The sequence below is a fragment of the Juglans microcarpa x Juglans regia genome, chromosome 3S (genome assembly GCF_004785595.1).
Source record: "Juglans microcarpa x Juglans regia isolate MS1-56 chromosome 3S, Jm3101_v1.0, whole genome shotgun sequence".
Taxonomy (NCBI): domain Eukaryota; kingdom Viridiplantae; phylum Streptophyta; class Magnoliopsida; order Fagales; family Juglandaceae; genus Juglans; species Juglans microcarpa x Juglans regia.
In genome coordinates, this window is record NC_054599.1 from 23476085 (window position 1) to 23494195 (window position 18111).

The 18111-nt window shown below is 37.4% G+C and overlaps 3 protein-coding genes and 1 pseudogene across 4 annotated transcripts; 2 read left to right on the plus strand and 2 right to left on the minus strand.

Moving 5' to 3' along the window:
* Positions 1 to 753: 753 nt before the first annotated feature.
* Positions 754 to 2704, minus strand: LOC121257154 (annotated as a pseudogene).
* A 2204-nt stretch (positions 2705 to 4908) lies between these two features.
* On the minus strand, positions 4909 to 5627 carry LOC121258119 (chaperone protein dnaJ 11, chloroplastic-like). The gene has a single exon (XM_041159493.1). It carries the CDS (start codon positions 5405 to 5407, stop codon positions 5066 to 5068), a length of 342 nt encoding a protein of 113 aa, XP_041015427.1. The 5' UTR covers positions 5408 to 5627; the 3' UTR covers positions 4909 to 5065.
* Positions 5628 to 8168: 2541 nt separating this feature from the next.
* LOC121258194 (U6 small nuclear RNA (adenine-(43)-N(6))-methyltransferase) lies at positions 8169 to 12110 on the plus strand. The gene is given in 9 exon segments (XM_041159587.1): positions 8169 to 8528; positions 9105 to 9127; positions 9130 to 9309; positions 9415 to 9871; positions 9964 to 10171; positions 10788 to 10895; positions 10986 to 11135; positions 11219 to 11288; positions 11908 to 12110. Coding segments are annotated over 9 exon segments (1488 nt in total). The 5' UTR covers positions 8169 to 8298; the 3' UTR covers positions 11970 to 12110.
* Positions 12111 to 13472: 1362 nt separating this feature from the next.
* LOC121256949 (translocase of chloroplast 120, chloroplastic-like) lies at positions 13473 to 17851 on the plus strand. 2 transcript variants are annotated; one of them, XM_041157759.1, is made up of 2 exons: positions 13473 to 13706; positions 14054 to 17851. In XM_041157759.1, the coding sequence occupies exon 2, from the start codon at positions 14072 to 14074 to the stop codon at positions 17594 to 17596; it is 3525 nt and encodes a 1174-aa protein (XP_041013693.1). In that variant the 5' UTR covers positions 13473 to 13706; positions 14054 to 14071; the 3' UTR covers positions 17597 to 17851. The 2 variants fall into 2 exon arrangements, with proteins under 2 accessions (XP_041013693.1, XP_041013692.1); XM_041157758.1 differs by having other exon boundaries at positions 13474 to 13706; positions 14025 to 17851.
* The last annotated feature ends 260 nt before the right edge of the window (positions 17852 to 18111 follow it).

Sequence of the window (18111 nt, forward strand, 5' to 3'; positions counted from 1 at the left end):
AGCATACTGTCAAATACATCTGGTAATGACAATGTTCATGTAAACGGAGATAAAGACTTACGGTAAGAGATCATGGCATTTTTAATAGTCTCAAAAACATGTTTTTTTTTTTTTAAAAAAAAAAAAATAGGGACTCATCACATATATACACATGATCAGATTCATATAACGTATGAAAAAAATAACAATATCACATGAACAAGAAAAAATAAAGACATATATATCACTAGGAACAACAAACAATTGCTCTAATACCAATGTTAGAATTTATGTAAATGTGCATAGCGGAAGAAATACCTCAAGGATCATTTGTGTAGTTGTTCTACAAGTGAATCCAGTGTTCAAACCTCTGATTTCTCCTTCAGTCAGTGTGTGAGTGTGCTGCGTAGTTAAATCTATAGACACACTCAATATGCGTACAACCTAACTATTTTCACTCACAGAACATAGAAACTCTCAAAATGCCGAGACTATGTTTGCCATGAATGGAGAACTGATTTAAAAAGCAGTCCTCGCATGGTAACCGTTGGCTGGCCTTTAAGACCAGCCAAAGTTACAGCATAACTCCTGTTATGCCAGGCATCCCAATAAGGAAAGTGACGAGGGCACGCCCATTAAGGGCGCCCCCTACTTTAGTACATATATATATACACACACATATTGATCTACGAAAATGAAAAGCCAAAATAAAACCACATTAATTAACTAGATCAATGTTTCTTGAGCAAAATTGTTCAATTAAATTTTATGAACCTAATGGAATCCTCTTGGACCTCTAGACTGATAGAGCTCCAACCTACTTTTGGCTTCAGGTAATAGTGAATCAATTAAAGGTTCTTCAACTAGTTGTGCCTGCTTTGATGTCCACTCAAGCACAATAAGCACATCTTCTTGTGCAAGTGTCTCACTGTCGGGTACATGTAATGCAATAAAACATAGAAGAATACGTGCAAGGATTTGGACCATTTGTTCACCAAAATAAATTAAGTGTTTAGCTCCTCCTGCATCTATGATGGCTTTGTAGTGATAATCATGGAGGAAATAGTTGGTGCATGAAAACTTGCTTAGTGAAATAGTAGCTTCTATGCAAACCTTGGGCTCTCTTTCATCAATTAAGCAGCTTCACCAATGGCCCATTAATTCTTGTTCTCTATTACTCTAAAAGTTCTTACCAAGTTTCCAGTTGATTTGATGCATGGTAGGAGGAGATCCGAGTTGGACGCCTCTATAATTTTAAGAAATTGTTCAACTATAGTTTTGGTAGTCAGGGAAGTAGGCTTGAAAGCAGAGCGTCTTAACTCAACATTTTGCTCGGCGACTATCGTGATCTCCATCAATGCCCCTACTAAATTGGACTAGGCATCATCAGGTCCTTTTTCTAAGAGCACAACAAAGCATAAAAGAACTCTTGATTCGGTGATGCTCTTTTGACAAATAAATACGTTTCACTTGCACATCTACCTTAGGGCTCTTGCCTCCATTGCCTTCATCTGGGCCTTGGTAGCTGGATCTTCAAACTCCCTCCCATTAATGCTAGCACCTGGTAACGTAACATATTGTTGTAGGTGTTGTGTTTCGTGTATTGTCGTGATTGGTCTTTGCAAGGCCATGCAAGTGTTGTGTTTTGTGGTTTTATGATGTTCGTGGTTGTGAATGGGCAAGAGTCTTGCTTCTCCTAGCCATGGTGTTTGTAACCACATCGTGCATCTGGCTCGAAGCTTGATCTTCTGTTGGGTGAGCAATTTGAGCAATCGTAGTCTTTGTTTTCCTTTTTATTATTTCGGGTTATTACTTGCCATTTTTTGTTTGCTTACAATGGCATACTTGCTATGTTTTTGAATGGTCTCAAAGGCAAGATGACTAACCCACAACCAAATTGCATTGTTTTGCGCAGAATGGTCTTGGCATTTGGGGTGATGAGCATCTATTTTTGAGATTGCCCAAGCCACCATATTTTGGACCTTCATGTGCCTTTCTTTGATGATTTTCACAAACACAGAGCAAACCCCTCCATTTCTAATATGTTTGAAGCTTTCAGGGTCACGACCAAGTAAGCCAATGGCCCTAGTGGCATTTTCTTGACTTTCCATTTGTCATTCTTTAGCAAATTCAAGAGGCCTCTGACACCACCTTCTTCTATAATAAGCTTACCGTATCAATCATTATCCCGAGCCGATGACACCAACGAGGCAGCCACATCCGAGCAGTCCTCTAACGAAGATCCATTGTGTAGAAAAGCAATTTGCTCTCATATGAGGCAGAGAATTGGCTCGTTGGATGTTATTGGAGTAAGACCCAGATACTCATCATCGCGATCATCCACAGAGGCGGACACACAAAGAAGCCATGACACATCACCTATTGAATTCTCGAGTTGCATGGATGTTTTCCTAAACACTGCAACAAGGATGATGGTGAAAACTCTCTTCATGATGCCATTGGCATGACACTTTATAACCAGCGCAAAGGGCTTTATTGAGGACTTATTCTGTGTCATCAATGATGCGACGCGTTGGGACGCTCATAGAGGTCATTACTAGTTACTAGTTCCCGCCGCCTGGCGTAAAAGGGCTGCTAACCTCTCAATCTTGACCTTGAGTTTTGAGCAATCATGTTTGAAAGAATGTGCATTGTCGACTGCTTTGGTCACCTTGTCTGCCAGTTGTATTGGTCATGCCAGGATCTACTTCACGATGTCTGCCATGGCCTAAGCAGACCCATCGTCGAAACACATTGGATCCCCTTCTAATCAATTACCCTGTTAAAAAAATAAACCCAATGGTGACTGAACGTTTCCTTTATCCAAAGAAACCATATAGAGTAGTTATCATGTTATGACATCAACACCTAAATATGTTTAGATGTCTATGTTTTGGTTTTTTCGTGAAAGCTATAGGGGATTAGGTTTGAATTTGTCTTTACGTTCGCGTAGGTGGTATAAGGCGGTCAAGGGATTCATGAAGGTGGTTGTTTGGGACGACGGTGCTGCCAACATGACATGGAGTGGAGGAGATATATATTGGTAGATGGTTAATCATTTTTTTCTCCCACCTTTTATGTAGACACTAAAAAACTACCATTCTTCTCTTAATTATTTTAAGAGAAATGATTTGTACAAGTGTCAAATAGATAAGTTCTATGCAAACCCTTATAAAAAGGTAGATCATACCTTAAAAAAGTGTAAAAAAACTATTCTTTATTAGTGTGATCCACTTTTTTACAAAGAATTTGTATAAAGTTTATCTATTTAGAACTTGTACCTAGCATTACTCATATATCAGTATGGCAAATTGGTTGGTCTAAAATCATGTTGGCAATTTTAGCAGCAGAGGAAAAGGAAAGTCCTAGCTCATTCAATATGCCATTAATTATTTTCGTGCAATACAATCTAAGGGTAATTAATGGTGACGCTTAAGCTGTGGGTTAAAATAATAATGATATTATACTATACATTTTACAATATATTTCATAATTATGTTTCAGGATGGAATATTTTTTAATTAGTTGTGTAAATCCTTTTCTAAAAAAAAAACAAAATACATAAGATTTGGACACACCTAAAAGGAACGTTGAAATAGCTTGGGAGATATAATATTACTCTTTATTTTAAATTTGTATTATACGCCACATTTTGAGAAGTCATTGATCTATTTCAAACATGCCAATAAAATCAAAATGAAGTACAAATAATTTATTTTATGAATATTGTTGGTAGTGGTTAGGAGGGTCGTGTCATAACGTCACGTCCTTGTTTACTCATTTTCAAGCGATCGATCGATACGATTCACCGGCAAGGAAAATTCAAAAACGAAAATGGAGGCAACAAAAAGTAGAAGTTTTGGGATTTTATAAAAAGTAAATCTATGGATTTACGTGCTATGTTAAACGGTAAAGTTTAACGTTTCATATAAAATTTTATGAATTTATTTTTATAAAATTTTTTAGTAATAGTGGAATTTTAAAAAAGATAAATTAAAAATCAATTTTTTAATCAACCCACTTTATACTAAGAGCATTAATATTAACTTCATCAAAATTATTTCTAAAATTTGATTAAAAGTACATATTTTTCATAAATCTAAAATCGTCTTAGCTATAATTTTACATTAGATTAACTATTGAATTCATCAAAATAATAATATAATATTATTATATTTTTTGGATACTGGATAAAATCACACCTTTCTATACTATTATGGGATATTGCATGCACGAAATTAAAAAATATTTGTATAGATTAAAGGTCTGTTGGAGATTAAATGTGAATAAAAAAATTCATTGAAGATTAAACGTGAATAAAGAATAGTTTTGTTTGGTGAACAATAGCCCTTTAAATTTGAAGAAACTCATCAGTTTACTGTAATTCAAAACTTCTCACTTATACTTTTGGTTAATTCAATGCATTTGTATTTTGATAAAATTCATTATATTTTACATTTAGCGAACCTTTTGATGAAAATAATGCCAATACTCTAAGGTAATTTGTTCACATAAAAGCCAAAAATTTATTACACAACGTGAAGACCATAAAGGATGTAGTTTAATAAAGTTGGTTTTATTATAAAGTAGAAGTGAAGAATGGAGTTGATTTCATTTTCACGTAAGTATTTAGAAAAAAGTGAAATCTATAGTAAAAAGTTATTTTTATCGTAAAGTAAATATATATTTTTAAAAAAATAAATCTATAAATCAATATGACTTAATATTGTATATTAGAATATAAAATTATTTTTATTATAAAATAAATCTAACGCATTATATAAAATCACATTATGTATTTAATTTTGTCAGATTATTATTATTATTATTATTATTTTTTTGTGGTGGTAGCATTACTTTAAAAAAAATACATATATATATATATATAATCATTTTTTTTTAATTAGCCCACTTTTATACGAAGGCGACTTGTGCAAATAATAAAAAAGAAAAAAAAAGGCATCTTGCTCATTTCTCACTTTTTGCTACACCGCTTTCAATCAAAACCTAAAGTTTATCACACAAAGTAAAGAACAGAGAGGATGACACGGCCGTACATATATATAGCCTTCTAAATCGAATGCAGTTACCAACACTGATCGGTCTCCCAGTTCCTCTTAGTACATGCCGCAAACCCCGACATCGCCGTCCTCATGGCCGTTGCCGATGTCAGCGCCGAAGAACCATAATGCCCTCGACGATGCCTATAAATTTCTCTATCGTAACAAGCACGCTTGTCGGGGTCGGAAAGCGTCGAATACGCTGCATGGATCTTCATGAACTCGTTGGCCGATGTTTCCTTCCGGCCAATGGCCACCACATCAGGGTGGCACATTCTTGCCAGCCTTCTATAGGCAGCTTTGATCTCGTGGCAACTCGCGCTCATGGGGATCCCAAGAACCTCGTACAGTGATGCAGTGGAAGCCATTTTTATCTGTCTGAGGTCTCCTTCACCTCCTCCGACCTGTCTCTGTTTCTGCTGCGCTACAAAAATGGCTACGGTTTTGTGTAGACGAAATATAAGACAAGGTGGTTTTGTGCAAGGCTGTTGTTTGCTGAAGTGGAAATCGAACTTTGAAGTGAACAATGCTGGTGGGCGTTTATATATATATATATAGAGAGAGAGAGAGAGAGAGAGCGCACGAGAGAGAGGAGAACACAAACAGGGTGAAGAGAAAGTGAAAAGGTTGATTTTTCTTTTTGTACACATAGAAGGCGACATTATCCATCGGATGCTGTCTCCGATGCCGAGTCAGCACTCTGATTTTACGGATAGGCTCGCAACTTTTTCCGTAACTCATGGTCCCAATTCATTTTTAACTTCAATTTGTTGTTTCTTTTTCAGATAAGATTGATTAACACTATCAGCAATGTTACGTCCACTCTTCCCCCCCCCCCCCCCCCCCCCCCCCCCCCTTCTTTTTTTTTTGGCAATGTTACGTCCACTCTTCATTAATTTTATTTTTAATTTTTTTTAAAATTATAATAATATTTTTTTAATTTAATAAAAAATTTATACATACAATCTCTATTTATAAACTACAAATAAAATTTCTCTTAACACTATATTTGAGCAGTGATCACTTTATTATTATTTAATATTTTATTATTATTTTTTTATTATTATTCATAAATCATTTAATATCACTTTAATATTCAAACATGCCCTAAGAGAAGGTATATAAATTCAGTTGAAATGTGCTATAAAGTAAACTTCAATATCTCGTATATTTTTTTTAAAAAAAGTAAAATTTATTATTAAAAAAATAATTTTTTTACGTGAATTATATATTTATTTATTTTTTTAAATAATAAACAAAATTTACACATTTTAAAATTATAAATATTATTTTTCTTTTAAACTGCTATTGTGCTTAAAATTGGGATCTGTACTGCTCACGTACCATATTTGATACTGTGAATTTGTGAGTCTACTGATTATATCTATTTGGCTCAAAATTATAGAAGCTATTTGAATAAGAAAATTGCAATAAATCTATATCTTTAAATCATTATGACGAATGAGGCAGATTTAAAAATAATGTTGTCTGAATTTTGGCGATCGCATTTATTTCATAGCAATGAGTGCATCTTTTAAAGTTTCAACTATAATTATTACAGCAAATCAGCCGTTGGTTTGGTGAAATTTTCTCCATTATAGTTCTCAATATTTCTTCACATGAATTCATCATTGATAATCTGTTTTCATATTCTCGCTGTGATGAAGGTTTAGTTTGAGTATTGAGAATATTTTATTATTATTTTTTATTTTATTATTATTTTTTATAAATTTTTTGTTGAGATCGTGTTTCGCAACTCGGGCAACTCCACGCTGTTGGGGCTCAGATTGGTTCCTGTTGAGATAAAGAATGGTGGGTTCAGGGTCCGTGATACCTTCGATACTCAAGTTAATTTCAGTGACGAAATTGAAGGGAGAATATCTTAAGAAAAGTTGTAGTGAGAATGCATGTAGATCTCAACCTCTTTACTAGTCGTGGGAAGAGTCTATTTATACCTGATTGTCTGACCTTCATGGTAGTGGATGTGCCGCTCCGTATGGGATAAGATGTCCATGTCGTCCACCTGTTGTGCCGCAGGCCACTCAAGTCTGATGGTGATTGCTTCTGGCATAAGACTCCACGTTGCGTATACTGAGCCTTGGGACAAATTGAATGTGGCGTGCCACCCCCTCATAGCTCTCTCCATCTCATTAATGCGGCATGACATCAACCATATAACCATGGTGATTGCCCTTGATATAAGGCCTTACGTCGTGCGTACCGAGCCTTGGGTTACATTGAATGTAGCGTGTTTCTCCTTCATAACTCTTCCCGTCTCATTAATGCGATGTGATCTTAACCAGATATTCTCACATTCCTGACACGTTTGGGTGCTGAAGTTTAGGGTCAAAGAATGTCTCTGTCTGTCGGCCAGTGGGGTGTAAGATTGTCCCTCTTGTCATATGTCTGTCATTGTTTCCTGCCTAATTATCCATTCTCTTTGGGCCTCTTGGATATGCTCGGCACAACCTAGACCTCATCTTTGGGCTCGAGCTTGGACCCTTCTCCTAGTCCGGCCCAGGGTGCCTAGTCCCTTCTCCATGCCTAGCCTAGGGGATAACACCCCCTCATACTTTTTACTACTATTTAATATTTTATCATTAATTTTTATTACTATTTATATAATATTTGAAAATATCTCACCATCCAAATGCAACCTAGATTACGAGCGAAGAAAATAATATTATCAATTTGTTTTCCTATATTGGATGCAATAAAATTATAAAAAAAATTTAAATATTATTAATATATCTCATTCCTGCCCTTAGGATTTGGCACCCTTGTACCTGCAATATCGATAGAGTGCGGCTATACAACTCTCCGCATACCTCACATGATTTTTTTTTTTTTTTAACTCAGCACATGAGGTGTGCTACGACTACAGGCTGATGTAAATAATTTCACATATCAATATATCACTGCCATGAGAGCCTATTATGGCGACTGCGTCAAAAACTTAAATAACCATAACTCATACGATCGTCGATGCTACAAAATTCTTTTATTTATTTTTGTTTGAGAAGACCCAACGCCACAAAATCTTTTGTGGTCATCTTGTCGATTTAATAAGTACAAGAGTTGTCTTTACAGCTACTATAATATGGGATCAGTATTTTCTGTCAAATTTATAAACGTCTTCCAATTTCGACGTTAAAAGTTTAAAACGCTCACAAAGCCCTACGTCTGGGCATGTAGCCCGTCTGCGGCAAGGGTCCCAAATTCCTAATCCGATATACCGCAAGTCCATAAATTCGGAAAAATGCCGAGCAAGAAGAAGAGGAGGAGGCAGCCGGAGCGACCCATGCTCCATCCCAGAAACAAGTACTCGGAAAACCCACCCGATTTCGCGCTCTTGGCCTCCCTCTACCCTTCCTTCCAGCCCTTCGTCTTCTACACCCGCGATGGTCGCCCCAGAATCGACTGGACCGACTTTAACGCCACCCGAGAGCTCACCCGTGTTCTCCTCCTCCACGACCATGGCCTCCAGTGGTATTACATTAATGCGCTTGGATGTTCAAATTTTGTATGTAGTTTTGTTGGGAAGTTCTATTGTTTCTCTGATAAAACTGGGTTGGAGGGTGACTTTGCTTCAGTCGCGTTTATTGTTCTTTGTTAACTTTGAAAAACTGGTTATTATGAAATTCGAACTTGAACCCTGCAAACCTTAAAAGCGCACAAGTTATGTTTTTTCTTTCTCCAATGCCATGTCTGTTGCAGTGGAGCTTGCCAAATTTTCTTGGGATAATCATATGCACCCTTAATCTTTTACCTGGCTGTGTGGTCACTGATGATATTAAGTGTCCTGTTGTATAAGTGACCAATCCGTGTTTGTGATGACATGTTACCTTGGTGATCAAAAATAGGATTTTTTTTAACTTATTAGCCCAAGTAGTTCTGTCCCAAATGATACACAATTCAGTTTTGAGGTAAACATTTTATGCGGTTTGTTTCTGCAGGCTGCTCTAACTTACGTTGAGGCAATGTTTGTTGTTATGCAATTGCATCAAATGGTGAAATTTCCTTGTTGTACCGGCCTAATTAATTTCAGGTGATTTACTTTGCTAGGTGGATTCCTGACGGGCAGCTCTGCCTACAGTGCCCAACAGATCCAATTATATCCATTGGATCGAAGATCTTCTCGCATCTGACATCATTGTCAGGAATAATGACAGTAATGAAAATGTGAGGGGTTTTGATATAGGAACTGGAGCTAACTGCATTTACCCCCTTCTTGGTGCATCTCTTCTTGGGTGGAGTTTTGTGGGGTCAGGTAGTTTTTCTGTTTTTTGTAGTTTGTGTCTATTAAATCTGGTTTTGAAAGTTTGTATAATCTAATTTGTACTTTGTTTTTTTTCCCCTGATCTTTTGATGCAAGACTTCACCAACATTGCACTAGAGTGGGCTAGGAAAAATGCTAAAAATAATGCACATATTTCACAACTTATTGAAATTAGAAAGGTTGAAAGTTGTGACGATAATTCAGTGGAAGAGTTACATGATGGTGAGTTGCTCTCTTGCGAAAGCAAAACAGAGTCGAGTGCAAGAAAGGTTAGGGAGGAAGCGGTTCCTTTGCTCTTAACTTCATTTGATCCGCTTGCTGATGCAAACAAGAGGTATCATGGGCCACCTGTACTTCTTGGTGTGGTAAGGGACGGGGAGAAGTTTGACTTCTGCATGTGTAATCCTCCATTTTTTGAAACCATGGAGGAAGCGGGACTGAATCCAAAAACTTCTTGTGGTGGCACTCCAGAGGAGATGATTTGTCCTGGTGGAGAGAAGGCTTTTATAACCCGTATTATTGAAGATAGTGCTGTTTTGAACCAGTCTTTTCGGTATTAACCATGTCTATTATATCCTTATTATTAATCAGCCATGTATCAACAAATTCTTTCTTAGAAATTTATATATATATATATATTTTTAGGTGGTACACTTCAATGGTTGGGAGAAAGTCAAACCTCAAATCTCTTATATCGAAGCTTCGGGAGGTTGGGGTCACCATAGTAAAGACTACTGAATTTGTCCAAGGCCAAACATGTCGATGGGGGCTTGCTTGGTCCTTTGTCCCTCCAGTGAGGAAGATAGTATCACCGCATGTGGCTGAGAAGAATATAATTTCTTTCATGCTTGAGGTATGGGTGCCTGGTTTTTCAATTTGCAGAGTGGGTGATGATCTGGTCCCCAAATCAAAGTCAACCCTTCTCTCTCCCATTCTGGGTACAAAGAATTAGAAAGTTAAAAAGACTAGGTATAACCTGGGAGGTGAAGATATTATGGTATCATTGAATAAAACTTGAGGAATGCCCTTAGAGATTCATTTAGCCCCATACGATTTTATCACCCTTAGACCATTCCTGAAGATGAAAATGGTGTTTCCTTTCATGTTTATGCCTGAGTGTTGTCCAATCTGAGGTTTTTCTGTATTGTTCATTGGGCTCGTACACAAAAACAACATATGTTCTTCCAAAATTGGAATGAAAATAGGGATAATCTAAGTCACTTCAGAGGTAACTATGAAAGGAAGATTATATTACCATATCTATATTAGTGATCAGTCCCACAAATGGTTCAAAACATTTTAAGCCGAGGTATGCATTGGAAAACTTGGTATATTTACTATGTGCATTTGTGCTTAGGTTGGCATATGATAAAAAAAATATATATATATATCTATGTGGTTATTTCATATTTTATGTTTTTCTTCCTACTAGCATTACATCTGATGCAACTTTGTTCTCAACTCCTTAGGGGCTTCAACGCCAATTCAGTGCAATCCATGTATTGCAATCAATTGAGTCTTTCTTCCGTACTTGTGGTGCATCCTCTGAATTGAATGCCTCCTCATTTACAGTTGATGTAAGTTCATGAATGTCGATCTATCTTAGCATCTGGAATAATTTCTGTGTTATCATTGTTCTCACATGCAGCACAATCTCATTTTGTTAGATTACCGCATCGAATGACCACTGTAAAGCAATACTTAACAATGAGTTACAAGCTATTGATGAAGGTACAAGTTGTGAACATGTGCTAGAGACATCTAATAGTTCAAGCAGTCTGCACCCTCATTCAAATGGCGTAGGTTTTCGCATTTCGGTATGCTTACTTCTTTATTTGGCTTGATTAATGAGTTCGACCGTTGGAACACATTTGAAAGTATACAAACTTTATAATAACAGGTTTATCAGCAAATCCCGGGTACATTACTGGTGAAAGGATCACTACAGCATAGAGATAACCCAGTCTCAGGTTCTTTTCCCGCTGACTTCAATATGTCTCAAATCTAATTTTTGCCTTCGAAAAAGAGGTTTTTATTGAAGCATTCTGATAATTCTCTACAGTCTAATTGTTAAAAAGATGCTGGAAATATAGTTTCCAAATCAGCTATTCATAAAAACCCTCGTCTTATCAATAAGGCTGTGTGCATGTAGATCTTTTGTTCTGTCTATTCTGTTCTATTTGGGACCGTTTCTTTTGTTAATCTTCTCTAACCTATTTCTCACGTTTACAGCCTACATTCTTTTTTGTCCTCCCCCCAAAAAGCTTGTGACACCTTTTATCTCCGCGCTCTATGTGAAGTGATTGCTGGTCTTTCTGGCACTAAAGTTTACAAAATCTCTCAGCAGCAATCACTCTTTTCTTGCATCATCATAAATTTGTGTTTACCTTTAATAATGCCTATTACTTCTTACAAGTATATGGGAACCTTTATTAATTGGAGACTGAGGCGACTTACAAAAATGTGATTTAATAAAGACTCCGTAAAATTGTGTACAACGTGAGGCACTATATATTGTTATCCGATGTTGTGGTGCCATTCAAGCTATTTCATGGAACAATTTATAAATCGTGGGCTATGTTCTTGCAGGAGCATTCTCATTGATAATTCAAAGACTAGAGGAAGATTTGAAATATAAATTTTGTAGATGAAAGGATACCGTAGATTTTGCCAGTGTGAACAGGTTACTACCATAACATTCTATTTGAGCAGCTATGCATCTTGTATCTTCTTTCTCTTTTGTTATAAACTGTTGTGCATTGTCTCAATTGGCTTGTTTGTCTTCTCTGTCATCACTGTGTTTGGAGCTATATCTTTGATTTGGATTACATTATCGGAGTATATAACATCCTTTGGATTTGATTGGACTGGCCGCTCTGATGTGTCATGTGTTGTCGATTATGCAAAGGGACATTCATCTAAGAAATTAACCTGACCTCCAAAATGTCTCGTTCTGATGAATCAAGCCCACAAATACTTGTGAGATGAAACTTCGAGACTAAGAACGAAAGTGTGGTTGATGTTGATTATTACAACGGAATTGGAACGGGATTGTGTTGCTTGTGGTCACAATGCAAGCCTAGCTTGAGTAATGCTATTTTAGAGTATGTAAGTTTCGTATACTTCTTTTAAAAAAAAAAAAAACTATTATTATTAAAAGAATATATTTTTTTCATGCCGTTTTCATATTTATTCATTTTTTACAAAAGAATTGCGGACCCCAAATCATTTCTCATATCATAATAGACATTGGAGATGGAGTGAACGTAACCCAAAAAAAAAAAAAAAAAAAAAAAAAAGGATGTGTTGCAAGTGAGATAATAATTAAGCTTGAAGGAGATACTCATTAAGGAATTTGTAAAAAATAAATTGATAAACTGACATGATTTGATGTAGTATTTCATATTATAAAGTTATTTTTTATTATTAAATAGATTTAATATATAACATTAATTTAAAATGAGTTGAAAGCAATATATATGAAATATTCAACAAATATTTATTGATATCGGCTAAAAAGCGCTATTTGGAAAAGTTGAAATACAACAGTAATAAATAAACTATTATTTGGAAATGAATAATGATATATGCACAATTTTTTTTTATAACTTTTTATATAATCATGTTTTAAAATGAAGAAATTTATATAAAATGATGTTATTTTTACAAGTTATTTTATAAAAATATCCCTCATAATTATACAAAAGATTTAAAAAGGTGTTGTATGTCTTCATTTTCCATTATATTTACAGGATTTGTCATCCACATCTCTTTTATCCCGTACAATTATGAAAACATGATATTGTTCCATATAATTCCTAAAAGAAAAGATGATGATATTGTTTTAAGAAATTTTATCAAAATCAAACGTATATTTTTTAAATGCATAGTAGAATAAGGGAAAGCATAGGAAATATTATATATATATATATATATATACACACGTTTGATTAAATAAGAGTCGAACAAAATGAAAATAAAACTTTTGAACTCATGTTTTGTGTTTGTATTATTTTACTACTACATCCGTATAGTATGAGACGTACGGTCCAGATTTTGTTGAGAAGAACCACATGCGGATGTGTTGTGTTCGAAAAACATGCACACTTTGCGGTAGGTGTCCACGTCACCACGAGTTTGCGTCTTTTCACGATGATACCAAAGCGCCAGTCCTCACCGTCCGATAAAAGTCCCCGCAAGAGCCACTGATCAAACTTTCTTATCTGAAGTTCCTCAAGGTGTCAGTAGAGATATCATGTGAAAGAAGACCCTCCTTCTCATTGCCCTGAAGGCCAAATAGTTCAGAGGACGCTTTCTGTTTTCTCACTCCCGCAGTCTCTGTTTAGAGCGCTCTCTCTCTCTCTCTCTCTCGCATCGTAAAAGAGCAGGTAATTATTCTCTGGTTTCATTTTTCTATTTTTTTGTTGTTTCTGAACTTGGCCCTCTTTTCAATTGGTGCAAAACTCTAATAATGACCATGCAAAAAGTTCTTTGAGGATCTGATATTTTTATGCTAATATGAGATAAACTATGACAAAGCAGAAAGATCCGTTGTTTGTGGATATGAGTTTGGATTAAAAATGTTTATCTTTTTAATTGTATATTTGACATGCGGTTTCAATTTTAATGCCTTTATGGGATTTTGATTGGTATTTTTTTGGGTATATCTGAATTCTGCTTGCTTATCAATCTGTTTGGTTAAATGGGTTTTTTTCTGGGTTTTTGGTGAATCTAGGGTTTTTGAGCAACAATTATGGATTTTGTGATGGGAAATGGGGTTGATATTGGTGATGGTTCCCAAGTGGGAGAGGAGACAAGTGTGGAAGTTGGGGTTTCTCAAGAGGGAATAGTGGAGAGGGTTGTGGTGGGCTCTTCTGAATTGAAGGATTTGGATGGTGAAGAGGTCTTTTGGGAGGCAATGAGCGAACCAAAGATTTTTCCAGAGCAGTTAGAGGAATCTGATTCCAGGTATTGTGGTTCTGGTGGTGGAAGTGGGCATGTTGAGGTGATTGGCGAAACGGGTTTGCAGGTGGTTGATGAGAATCCAAATGCTAAAATTGAGGCTGAGAGGTTTGATGAGGCGAGTTGTGTTCCAAGTGTGGAGGCACTGACGATTATTGAAGATAAGGTGGATTTGGTTGGTGGGAAGATTGTTGATGGGGCTGTGGTTTTTGAGGTAGGGACTGAAAAAGAGATGGAGACTGACAGATACAGTGGGTCAAGGGAGGTTTTTGATAGTGGAGAAAATGGTGCAGATGGTTTGTCTGAAGTTGGTTCTGGTGGTGAAGTGGATATAAGATCTGATCTAGGGATCGAAAAGTCTGGAAATAGGGATTTTAATAATTTGACTTCAGAACAAATTCCTGTAGATGAGAAATCAGAAAATGGAGGGGATAAGGTGGGGGGATTTTTCATTAAGTCTCTTCAAGAAACAGAATTGAGTAAGGAGATTCTGAATGAAGACGGTAATGGTGAGCAACTGAAGGATGATAACTTACGTATTGAATGTCAGGACATTGAGAGCAGGGAACTGAAGGATGCTACTGCTGTTATTGCTCTAAACCACGAGGACGATTCCAGTGGTATCAGTTATTGCAGTGGGAATGTAAAACAGTGTCAAGCTGGAGTTGAATCTGAGTATCATGTAGAAACTTGTGTACTGAAAGATGTTTCAGATGATCAGCACACACTCATGGAGGAAAGTTCAGTGACGTCTGTGATTGGAGGCTCACTGTCCGCCGAAATGTCTAAGACTGAAAGTGCTGGAAATTCTCTGGGTAATGAAAATCATTTGAGAGCAGAAGACACTGGGGTTTTTCAACTTATGCGTGCTGATGAAGATGATCATGAAGTTTCGAACAACCACGCTGAGGAGACTCCAACAAAGGAAGATAATGCCGCACAAGAGGAGCGAAGAGCTCAAGTTAATGGAGACCAGGAGATACAGCCAGCACCAGAGCCTACTTCTTCGTCTGAAAAGTCTACAAATCCTGCTCCTCCTGCACTTCCTGCACGCCCTGCTGGCCTTGGACGTTCAGCCCCGCTATTGGAACCTGCACCCCGGGTGGTTCAGCAGCCTCGTGTCAATGGTTCTGTATCTTCTATGCAAAGCCAACAAGTTGAGGATTCCACTAATGGGGAGACTGAGGAGTATGATGAGACTCGTGAAAAACTCCAGATGATAAGGGTGAAATTTTTACGGCTTGCTCATAGGCTTGGACAGACACCCCATAATGTTGTTGTGGCTCAGGTTTTGTACAGATTGGGATTAGCTGAGCAGTTGCGAGGGAGAAATGGGGGCCGTGTTGGTGCCTTCAGCTTTGACCGTGCAAGTGCAATGGCAGAGCAGCTTGAGGCAGCAGGTCAGGAACCACTTGACTTCTCATGTACAATTATGGTTCTTGGTAAGACTGGAGTTGGCAAAAGTGCAACCGTCAATTCAATATTTGATGAAGTTAAGTTCGGCACTGATGCCTTCCACCTGGGTACAAAGAAGGTGCAGGATGTTGTGGGAACGGTGCAGGGGATAAAGGTACGGATAATTGACACCCCAGGGCTGCTCCCTTCCTTGTCAGACCAGACTCAGAATGAGAAGATGCTCCACTCTGTTAAGCAATTTATTAAGAAAACTCCTCCAGATATAGTACTGTATCTTGATCGGTTGGACATGCAGAGCAGGGATTTGAGCGATATGCCACTCTTGCACACCATCACTGAAATATTTGGACCATCAATATGGTTCAATGCAATTGTGGTTTTGACTCATGCAGCGTCTGCTCCACCCGATGGCCCAAATGGTACCGCTTCTAGTTATGACATGTTTGTGACACAACGTTCTCACGTTGTCCAGCAAGCCATTCGTCAGGCAGCAGGAGATATGCGGCTTATGAATCCTGTTTCTTTAGTGGAAAACCATTCCGCATGCAGAACAAATCGGGCTGGGCAGAGAGTGCTGCCAAATGGTCAGGTTTGGAAACCTCATTTATTGCTCCTCTCTTTTGCATCAAAGATTCTGGCAGAAGCAAACACACTTTTGAAGTTGCAAGATAGTCCCACTGGAAAGCCTTTTCCAAATCGAACAAGAGCACCTCCTTTACCTTTCCTTCTCTCATCCCTTCTTCAATCAAGGCCACAGTTGAAGCTACCTGAAGAGCAGTTTGGTGATGGGGATGATTTTGATGATGATCTGGATGAGTCTTCAGATTCTGACGAGGAATCAGAATTTGATGAGTTGCCACCATTTAAACGCTTGACTAAGGCCCAAGAGGCAAGGCTCTCTAAATCTCAGAAGAAGGAATATTTTGATGAGTTGGAGTATAGGGAAAAGCTTTTTATGAAGAAACAGTTGAAGGAAGAGAAAAAGAGACGGAAAATAATGAAGAAGATGGCTTCTTCAACAAAGGGTCTGCCAAATGATTTGAGTAAGGATGAAGAAGAAAGTGGCAGTGCAGCAGCTGTGCCAATTCCCTTGCCAGATTATGCCTTACCTGCTTCGTTTGATTCTGATAATCCCACTCATCGGTATCGCCATCTCGATTCATCCCACCAGTGGCTTGTAAGGCCTGTTCTAGACACCCATGGTTGGGATCATGATGTTGGTTATGAAGGCATAAATGTAGAAAGATTGTTTGTGGTTAAAGAAAAAATACCCTTATCTTTTTCTGGTCAGGTTACAAAGGATAAGAAGGATGCTAATGTCCAACTGGAAGCAGTCAGTTCAATAAAGCATGGGGAAGGGAAAGCAACTTCGTTAGGTTTTGATATGCAAACTGTTGGAAAGGATTTAGCTTATACTCTACGCAGCGAGACAAGGTTTTGTAATTTTAGGAAGAACAAGGCAACTGCTGGCCTCTCAGTTACTCTATTGGGTGATGCCTTGTCAGCTGGATTGAAAGTTGAAGACAAATTGATTGCTAATAAACGATTCCAGTTGGTTATGACTGGCGGAGCAATGAGAGCTCGTGGCGATGTTGCTTATGGTGGTAGTTTGGAGGCTCAGTTGAGAGATAAGGATTATCCTCTTGGTCGTTCTCTATCAACTCTTGGGCTTTCCGTCATGGATTGGCATGGTGATCTTGCTATTGGTTGTAATTTACAGTCCCAGATCCCCATAGGACGGTCTTCAAACTTGATTGCTCGTGTCAATCTGAATAACAGGGGGGCAGGACAAGCCAGCATTCGCTTAAATAGTTCGGAACAGATTCAACTAGCTTTGGTCGGCCTCATTCCTCTTCTCAGAAAGCTACATGGTCACCTTCAACAATTGTCTAGTGAATGATGAAATTAGGTTTTACTGCACCAGCTTCATCATTGTAGGAGATTACTCTTAATTATTGGCCATCTGTTAACTGTCCTCATCAGAAGTGAGTGATACTTAGCTGCTTATTTCATCTTTTTCTAAACCCAAAAAAATACTTTCCCTGATTATAGTAATTTTAGTTTTCTCTGTTAGATATCCGCATTTGGTGAATTTTGTTCTCTTTAAGCTACTGGACCAAGTGTTGAGCCATGTTTAATTATGTTTTTGTTTAAATTCTCTCTCAGTTGGTGTGAGAATTCATTTATATGAACAAGTGTTTAATAACCTGATTTTTCTCATACCCCCTCCTTTTTATTCCCATGGATATATCATTTGCACCTTCTTGAAGTGAAGGATGCACTTTCTTTCAGTGTTATTGATTCTGTTAACACGTTGAAGAGATTTGCGTTGGTTTGAAAAATTGGAGTGGGATTCCTCTGTGCATTTTGAAAACCTGACTAATCACGGTGGCATGGTTAGGCCATCAAAATGTA